Here is a 10,361-nt window from a genome sequence, read left to right on the forward strand (position 1 = left end):
CCAAACTGAACGTTCTTTTCAAGCCTTTTAAAAAGCGCAAGCAAGTGTATTGGAATTTAGTTGCAGCGCCTCTAGTGCTGGAGTAACAACCAGCACTTCATATTTGGCATTGAGAACGCCTTACTCCATATTACCTCATCTTCTAGGCAGTGTGCACCTTTGCTTCTTAACAGTAGTCTTTTTAATATTCTGCAAGATAGGATTCTTGCAGTTGTCTTGTCACTCAAATGAATGTACAATATACACAAGAGAATCACTCAAAAAAGACCAATTATTACTCTTCAAATGTAATTGTTCCTGAGAAATGGGGTAATAGAATTGGAGACTAATTGTATATCTGATCACCTGAGAGTTTAATTTTGAAAATAGGCCACAGGATATTATTTCCTAATTTTGTAATTCTGTGGAGACATACAAGCTGTGATTAAAAAGTCTGTTAAAAGGTGGTAGCATTTATTAATAGGAGAACAGAAGGGCTATAGCTCTTGAGCTGGTGAATCTCATGCGACAAAGATTGCTCACACTAGATTTTAACTTGGAAGGGGCATTTGTGACTATAATGCATCCTTAGACTGAACAGCTTTGTTTTAGCGTCTCCTAAGCCACTGTGCTGCTTCATAGTTGAATAGATTAATTTGAACACATAGGCTAAATACAGACAGTCAAAAAGCCTGAGGCTGAATAGATCCAGTTTTCACAGGATAGTTTAATCTGCATAGATTGAAACGATAAGCAAATGAACAGACATTTACATTTGATTCTGGACCTGAAGCCACAGGCCTGCAGTGAAACAGGCCAGAAGCTGAGGGGCGCTTAGCAGGAGCAGACAGCTTAGGCCAAGTCTAGCCTGCCCACCAACCCTGCAAGGCGGGGTAAGGGAGCTGTGGGGGAGTGCAAAGCCTCATGGGATGCTGGGGAGCTGTGAGTTAACTTGAGTCTGGAGGAGATATGGGACAGAAGTTCAGTAAACCCATTTAACCTACATCAGTTAAGTGTGATACTACATCCATCCAGGTTTATCTTAAACTTCTGTTGTGTTTACAGATTTGAACCAGTTTCTGATCACTTCTACTGGTTTATGTGTAATTTCTGTACTTAGCTGTAAAGTTTAAACATGAAGCATAAAAGAAGCGGCAGAATTGAGAATGCAATACCACTTCTAAATTTTCCACTGCAATTGTAGGCCCTGTTCCTGCAAATGAAACTGCCCAAGTAATGGGGACTCCCTGTGTAGTTTTGATTGCAGGACAATGACGTCTGACCCCAAGCCACCTATAATTAACCAACAATTACATGATGCTTATTCTGCAACAGAATTGGATAATAAAACTACTTGTATCAAATGTATTTGATTTCACTTCAGGTAGTTTTTACTAGAACTTGAAACAAGTTGTGATTATTTATGTGGTTTGTAACTAATAATTTTAGCAGCCATTTTTCCAAACAAGAAATTATTAAAATCATGTCTTAAAATATTTATTCAGAAGTCTATAGAGTCCAATATGATGATGATTTGATTATAATTGCACACACAGTCATGTTCAGATCGCTAGTGAAAAGTTCTGAGAGTAATTCCATAGGGATTTTTATTTGAAAATCTTGTCCCTATTTTTGTTCCAAGTAACCCCTATAATTAATATAACTAAGAGATGAGGAGGGAAAAAAATCTCTCCTTACTCCTCCTTGGTTTGTTTTGTACATTCATCAACACTTAGTATATTGCCACCTTTATTTATTTTTTGCTGAATGTACAAGCCTTGGAAAAGGGTATTGACTGGTAGTAGCAGCTGCTCCAAAATGGAAATCAGGCAGGTGTGTGCACAAAAAGAGGAGAAAGATGGGAAGCAGGGATAAGCAGTTTTATCGCTAACTTTCTTGGGCTTGTTCAATATCTTTCTGAAACGGAAGGAAAAACATTAACAGTTTGAAGCATTTAGGGGAAAAATGGTCAGTCAGTACATATAACAGAAAGGTACTTAGATTTTTTTTTAAATTTTTATTTAATTAATTTTTTAATTTAATGAATAGATTCTATGAACTATAGGATTTTATAAGACATTTCTCCCTGCTGTAGAACTTTATGCTTCTATTTATTGGCTTAAAATAACCTGAAAAGATTTTTCCATAAAAGAATAATCATAGTGTGTTTGAAAGCTGGAAATTCTGTGCTATAATAGGTTCAATAAGGGTGGGACAAAATGCCCTAAAGTACATCTCTGTTACTGCAAGGGAAACAAACCAGTATCTGAAATCCAGTTGTTCTCAGTGGTTCTAGTACTGAAAAACAAAACAAAACTGTCAATAAGTATACAAAAAAGAAAAAAATAGGTGTGTAAAAGTGACAAGAATATAATGGCTGTCAGTAATGATGATTAAACAGCTTTAAGTAGATTGTTGTAAATATTTTGAGGTTGGAATGAATAAAAAAAGTTCAGTATTATAGGTTTTTTTCTGCTTTTTTATGCCACTAGAATTATAAAACTAAAAAGACAGAGAGATTGTGTTTGATAGTAAAATAAGCTTCACTTGTGAGGTGGAAAAAGTGAATTAGGTGAGGGTGAGGGAATTTTTCAGTTAAGAAATAAATGCTTTTCTAACTACATGTTCATGCTGAAATACGTAGATATTCTGTGGCCATGAAGATTGTTCCTGAAACTAGAAGGGATATCTGCAATATTATAAAAATTTCCAGAAGAAGTTTTTGACTATAGAGAAGATTTGATTTGATTTGATTTGATTTGATTTGATTTGATTAGTAAAGCCTGTTTTATACTGTTGAAATGACAGGTAAAACTAGATAAATTTAAGTTTTAACCAAAGAATACTGATATGAAATCAGTTTCTTTTCATTTTAACATCACATGGTTGCATTATATATTGTGGTGTTTTGATGTAAAGAAGCATTAGTGGATACTGTTTTGTATTTGTATTTGCCTTGTCTTCTATATGCTCATCCCCAGTGATTTTCCCCCCCCCAACCCCATAGTCTCTAAAACAGGTGGGCAAAATGTGGCCTGTGGGCCAGGTGCAGCCTGCCAGGCCATTCTATTTGGCCTGCTGGGCCCCTAAAAAATTTAGAAAATTAATATTTCATAGATTCATAGATGTAGGGTTGGAAAGTACCTAAGTAGATCTTCAAGTCTGACCCCCTGCCCTGGGCAGGAGAGAATACTGGGCTCATATGACCCCAGTTAGGTAACTTTCCAGTCCCCTCTTAAAGACCCCCAGGGTAGGAGCCAGCACCACTTCCCTATATTTGTTCTTTAATATTTATCTACCTGTCATACGGCTCTCGATGGCTTGCCAAAACTCAGTAAGCGGCCATCTGCCCAAAATAATTGCCCACCCCTGCTCTAGGAGAAGTCCAGATAAGGGCATAATTTTTTTTTCTTATAGGTATTTAACGTGTGGTTCATAAGATGCCATCAGCTCCAGGGTTGATTTACCCTACAACTGTACCTATTCACTGAACACAGAATGGATGAGTCTGTGATAAAGAAGTGCTAATGGCTGTTCTTTTAGCTGTAGGCATGTTTGTAACATATGCAAAATGCTTATTCATGGAACATATGTTTATTTTTTGTGCACTAGGGTACTGTGGAGCTGACATAAAAGCACTTTGCACTGAGGCTGCCTTGATTGCCCTGCGACGGCGCTATCCCCAGATTTACGCAAGCAGTCAGAAACTGCAGCTTGATGTTTCTTCAATAGTTCTCAGCGCACAAGATTTTTATCATGCAATGCAGAATATCGTGCCTGCTTCCCAACGTGCCGTGACCTCTTCAGGACATGCATTATCCCCTGTCATAAGGCCGCTGCTGGAACGAACCTTCAGTAATCTTCTGTTGGTTTTACACAAAGTGTTTCCCCATGCTGAGTTTAGTCAGGCGGATAAAAGTGAAGGTACTTAATTTTTATCTTCCTGTTTTTCCTTTATCCTGTTTCAGGTTAGAAAAAAATTGAAAAGCTAAATTGTTTTTGAAGAAATCTAAAAAGATTTGATTGCAGTCTTTAGCTAATTACAGACAGTTAAAAAGCCCAAGGTTGAATCTGCTCAATCTTCACAGGTTAGTCTAAGCTGAATAGATTGACTCAATAAGCAAGTGAACAGACATTTACTTTTGATTCTGGGAATACAGACAAATGCTTGCAGTAGCGCAGGCCAGAAGCTGCGGGGCACTAGAGCACACCTTCCTGCTCAGTTGGAGCCGACAGCTTGGGATGAGCCTACTCCACCCACCCTGCGAAGGGAGGGGTGGGATTTGTAGGGCAGGTGCACAGCATCCTGGGATGCTGGGGAACTGAATTAACTTGAATCTTGAGGGGCTCAGGCAGAAGTTCAATAAACTGATTTAATCTAAATCAGTTAAGTCTAATACTGCATCCATTCAGGCTTACCTTAAACCGATTTCAACCATTTTGAAAATGGTTTATGTGCACCAAACTTCTGTTGTACTATAGATTTGAACTGGTTTCTGATCACTTATACCGGTTTATGTGTAATTTTTGTCCCTAGCTATATATGTTCTTTAAGTAGTTTAATATTTTTTGCTAGATGCATTTGCGATAGAAAATGGTTTTACATTCCTGAGCCTACAGGACATGTCTGTTCTGTCTCATTACTGCACCAGGAAGGTTGCAAGAAGGCACACCCTGCCTTGCCCTGCACTTCACACTTGGTTCACACTATGCCCAAAAGGAGAATGATATTCACTTTGGCAGGACAAGGAACACTCAATACTGTGCTAATAATGCTACATTATTTTTCTTTTATGAGGTGTTGTGTACATTCTCTGGAGTATGTAGATAGTATAGACATGCGGAAATTGTCCAGGTCACAGAGGGGATCTTTTAAACGAGTATACTTTTGACATTTGGAGGACTTAAGACAGAACATTATTGCCAGTGGAGACTTATATTCAATAGCTTCATCCAAAAAAATATCTAGAGGAGGACTTTTATGATCAGCAAAACAAGTTATTGTAGTGACAGTGAAAAGTTGTCATTTTCAAACAATAAAGATATACTTTGAGGATAAAAGAATTTGTATTTTTGACTAAACTCTTAAACATGACACGAGGAGGAGTACTAGTTACTGAAATAGAAAACAGTAATTTCTGAGATGTCTTCTGATTATTCAGACAGATATGGCTACTCTTTTCACTTCTATGGTAGTATTACATTTTGTGCTAAGAAACTTAGCATCTTGTTCCTGTTCTCTGGAAGTGTACCAAGAGGTGACAGAACTCTGATTAATCAACCTTTCATTTTGAATAGATACACCAAGCCTAATATTAGATGATAGTGAAGATGAGAGTGCTTCATCAATTTTTGAGACAAACTGTCACTCAGGATCACCAAAGAAACAGTCATCAGCTGCTACACATAAACCCTACCTTCATTTTACAACGTGAGTAAAAACATTTAACATTAACTTAGTGGTTATACATAACACTCCCTCCCCTCCGCAACCAAAAAGTCTGCTCAACCAGTCAAAGCTAAAGTGAGTTTTTTGTAGAGTACTTGCTATAGGTGAACTCAAAAGATTTACAATAGAGGAGCCAATTCAGGCACTGATTATTCATGCAGCTCCTCCTACCTTCATTAGGAGTTGCCTGTGTAAATTTGAGAGTAGAATTTCAGAGTAAGTTTTTCTCTGGAACTTAAGAAGAAAAGACGAACGCTGTATTGTTGCGTGGCTGAGGGGTTGTAGTCTGGGGTCACAACCCTATTACTTTGACAAGTATAGGATTAAGACAGTCTGTGTCCCAAAGAATTTACAGTCTTAAGATGAGGCAGCAGATGAATACCAACTGATGGAGGAGCACAAGGAAACAGTTAGACAGATGTTAGTCAGCATGATAATGAGTATATCAGCAGCCTAACTTTTGCCAAAGTTTTTGTGTGTCATGAGAGAGAAGTTTTGGGGAAGGATTTGAGGGAGAGCAGTGGATGTGACTCCTAAGAATTCTCTGGAGGGCTCTTCCAGAGCACAAGTGCAGCATAGGAGAAAGCACAGAAGGACTTATTTGCAAACTTAACAAGTGCGATTCTAGCCTCCTGTGCCACACTAGTTGAAGGTGTAGGGAACATTAAGGATGCTGGCAGATGTTAAGGCAGTCATGTGATTGGCATCTGAGAAATTTTATTCTCCATAATTCCCTAGACCCCAGCCCTATGACTGTTGGCTGCCATGGTTGCCCCATACCAATTCTGGCAATCAGCTGATCGTTGGGATCAGGCAGGAGGCAGCCTCTGTTCAGAAGACAGCCATCCTATGCCTGTTCCCTGAGATCATCCAGTGGGTACCTCTGAGTGCCAGAAGGAAACCTGGGGCTGCTCCTTTCCTAATTGTGAGGGCAGGGTTCCCTGTGACCTGTCAGGAGTCATTAAATTTTAAAATTACTTTTACAAATTTTGTTTCAGTCTAAATTCCTTGTATTCCTTTAAAAACTCCTGTATTTTTTTTCTTGATTTGTGAATTAACTTCTTTTTTTGGGTGGGGGGGGAAACCTGCAGAGAATTGGAAGGTTAATATTTGTATATATAATTTGGGTTAATATTTAGGTAGCTACAACAACCAAAAACCCTGGAAATTTGTATTTCACTAAGAATTATTATCATTTTTGTCTAGATATTGTTGAAGCCTGTTTCAGTAAAGAGACTGAGAGTCAGTAAAGGGCACTGTTTAGTAGAGCCATCTTGTGGGAAAGAGTAATATTTTTATTACTAAGGATGATACCTTAAAAGCATTTGCAGTATCATAAATTTAAAAATGAATGGATTAGCTTAAGGTAAAAATGATGCACTTTCCAGAATGGTACATTTTTCCACAGTGGCCATTGTTGGCCTCCAATTCAGGTTTTCAGTTGAAACAAAACAAAATAAAGACAAAACCCCTTGTGTGCTTTTATATCTATGTACAAAAAAACATTTTTATATCTTCTTAAACATTGTTCTGGATAGATTTATAATTGTTCTTAATACAGTTGTACGACCAAAGGTAGGATTGTGCCTAATCGATTTCATATAGAAATTGATTGATCAGAGCTTAAGCAGGTAAAATTGACCAGCTTTGTTTCACTTTCTAGGGTGAGTGGAGTGCAAATAGTAAGCATAAATACTTTAATGAAAAAATATATAAATTGCAAACCTTAGTTTCCCCAAGTAAAGCAAGGTTAATGGAAAAAGATATTATTCTGATATAAAAATAGACTTGGTAGTTTTCTGCTGCCCAACAAAAGTGCAGAATCATTTAGTTTGATCATAGTTGCAGCTTTACCTTTTTTTAAACCTGACTCCAGCTGAAGTTTATTGATAAAGTATGGAATAAAAATGTGTGATTTTGTGTGTGTGTGTGTGTGTGTGAGAGAGTAATAGGCTCTGTTTTGTGTGTTGATTCACCAAAGTGCTTAGAATTTAAGCAAATGTTTATCGGAGCTAAATGCGTTTTTAAGGGTTTTACAGGGTTTTAGGTGGTAGAAATTTTCAATAGGAGGAAAGTTTGTAAACAAACATAAAACCAACCAACCAAACAAAAAAAACCCAAAAACACAAAAACCCTGTCCCTCTCCCCTTCCCCAGGACTAACTTTATACTGTTGATGTGCAGCCTGTATTTAAGGGATGAACAAATTGACTTGTGAGCCTTGTAACCCTGTGGTCTACTAAAAAACAAAGTTGAGTAGTTCTGTTTACACATACACAACAAGAATTGTGCTTTAGTTTAGTTAGGTTTCCACTACTTAGTGATGCAGAAATGTATATTGAGTTAAATCTGACGTTCATTTAGTTTCTTTGATGATTAGTCATAGAGAAGTAGGGCTGGAAGGGACCTGCAGAGGTCATCTAGTCCAAACCCCCCTGCCTGAGGCAGAATAATTTCTACCCGAACTATCCCATACAACCATAATCTAAACTCTACAAAAACAAAACTACCATTAACCCTGACACAATGCAGACTTAACACCCTAACCTGCCACAGGTAAAGCAGAGGAACCACGGCAGCCAGTGTCCTGCTGCTTTAAAAATGTTGTCAGTATATGCTTGAGAGGAAGTTAAAAACCCCCATAGTCTATGCCAATCTGGCTATGGGGTAAAGTTCTTTCCTGACCCCAAACACAGTGATCAGTCTGACCCTGAGTGGAGGAGGGAAAAGCAAGTTCCTCTAGCCTGGAACGTCCCACTTTGCTCTTAGCAGGAGAATTGACATACCCAAGGTAAAGTCCCCAGTCTTGTCTGTAGCCAATACCCTGATGCAGGTATGGCAGAAAAAGCAGGGGGGAGGTGTGCAGAGCAACCAGCAAAATTCATTTAAGACAAATTTCTTATAATCTATTTTACATCATTTTAATAAAATTCACAGGGATTTTGCTCTTGTCAGATGAATAAATGTTTAATTAATTAAACAGTTGCAATTTTTTGTAATAGATAAAATCTTAATAGGTACTAGAATAATGTTAACAAAGAAGAATTATTTTGGGCTCTCCAGGAGGGAATTCCTATTATCATGTTAGATAAAATAAAGTCATTATAAAATCTAGGAGTTAAAACCTTAAGTTTACTTGTACGGCTTGGTTTTTCTGCTTTTGAGTTGGATACACACATATGAACATATGATTATAGTCTAAAAATGCTGCTTTTACTATAGGTCAGCTTACCACCAGCCAACCTCCTACAGGCCAAGATTACTGCTATCTGGAGAGAGAGGTTCGGGTCAGACTTCGCACCTGGCCCCAGCACTATTGCACACTCTTGAAAAATTCTGTGTACACAGGCTAGATCTGCCAGCACTTTATTCAGTCAGTGCCAAAACACCTGAAGAATCATGTGCACAGGTAAGTCTACATATATTCCCGACATTCATTCAAGCTGCTGTTTCTTTCAAATACATTTTCAGTGAAGTCCTATGTAATAATATTGTGATGATTTTTTTTGGAAAAAAAATGTTCATTTTATATGTATCATTGAAACCTAGATCAGAGGGGCACCAAGTTGGGTGCTGATGCAGATGCTCTGGAAAGTAGGATTCAGCTTCTGAATGACATTGATATATTAGGGAAATGGTCCAAAATTAATCAAATGAAATTTGACCTGGGGTTCTAGTGGATTATAAGATGGATATGAGCTAATAGTATACTCTTGCTGCAGAAAAAAGCTAGTAACGTATCAGGAACATATCACATGCAAGTTAAAGAAAGTAATTCTTGCTAGTTTGGCACTGATGAGGCCTCGTCTAGTACCTGTCTTCAGGTTTGTGCACCTCACTTAAAGATATGGATAAAGTAGAAAGAGGCCGACTGGGAGCCAAAAAATGTTTAGAGTCCTGGGAAACATGATTTAACAGGGAAAAACTGGATGAACTGTGACTATTTAGTTTCAAGATTTTTTTTCACCCTTAACTTTTGTTATTAACGTGGGAGGGTTGAAATAGGAATTTGTGTATTTAATTAAAGTTCAATGTATGATTAAAAAGGAAAACTGAAAAAAATGTTACTGTGCAGATTTCCTAATAATTTTAAAGCATGTAATACCTGTTTTAATAGTGAAAACAAAATACAGTGAAATGCCAGTATAACAAACATCAGTAAAACAGGTAGGTTGTAGCTGTGTTGGTGTAAGGCACGGGTGTCCAACCTTTTTGAATGTGGGACCGGGTCATGAACTTTTTATAACCCTGTGGGCTGGTAAGCGATATTCAAACACCCTCTGTCCTGGGCCAGAGAGACCCTGCCTGTGCAGCCCTATTGCACCTGCCTGTTGTTTCAAGGTTCGTGGTAGCTTGTGGTAGGCAGGGGTAGGAGAGACCCATTTTGCATCCAGCCAGCTACTGCCCCAGAGACTGAAGGGGAGAAATAAATAGCTCCACATCCCCATCCCCCAAGCAGCGCAGCCCCATGAGTCGGTGCTGCCTGAGGGCAGGCCGGAGCAAGGCAGCTGCTGCACCACAGCCCCCACCTGCCCTCATGGCCCCACTCACTGTGGTGCCTGGCCGCCCGCGGACGCAGCGCCGGCAGTCTCAGCTCTGTGAGCCTGGAGCGCAGGGTCCGACCGCCTCGCCCGCAGAGGTCATGCTGGGACCCCACCTGGTGAGGCCCCCCCAGGGCTGCCCTGCTGACTGCTTGCTCCAGGTGCCGCGCCCCTTGCCTGCCCTGCGGCTGCTGAGCCCAGCGGGACACTGGGGGCAAGGGGCCGAGCCAGAGAGAAGAAAAAGCAGGCGCTGTCCCCACCTTATCCCGTCACACATGGCTGGGGTAGACCTGCACCGTGCAACCCTTGGGGAAGCAGCGATGGGACCCGGATCACGTGATAAGCCTGGCCCTGGGCGGGAGAGCAGCTCCCCTCCCCATCCCTCCCCCACCC

At 39.5% G+C, this 10,361-nt stretch overlaps 1 protein-coding gene across 1 annotated transcript in view; it reads left to right on the plus strand.

Annotated features, from left to right (window-relative positions):
- Positions 1-10,361, plus strand: part of ATAD2B (ATPase family, AAA domain containing 2B) — a 114,818-nt gene that overhangs the window by 44,032 nt on the left and 60,425 nt on the right. The window contains exons 18-20 of the mRNA XM_019538128.1: positions 3,592-3,903; positions 5,278-5,410; positions 8,650-8,836. Of these exons, the coding sequence (XP_019393673.1) occupies positions 3,592-3,903; positions 5,278-5,410; positions 8,650-8,836 (632 nt within the window). The remainder of the gene's footprint in view (positions 1-3,591; positions 3,904-5,277; positions 5,411-8,649; positions 8,837-10,361) is intronic.

This window comes from Crocodylus porosus, unplaced genomic scaffold (genome assembly GCF_001723895.1).
Source record: "Crocodylus porosus isolate Cpor-Errol unplaced genomic scaffold, CroPor_comp1, whole genome shotgun sequence".
NCBI classification, from domain to species: domain Eukaryota; kingdom Metazoa; phylum Chordata; order Crocodylia; family Crocodylidae; genus Crocodylus; species Crocodylus porosus.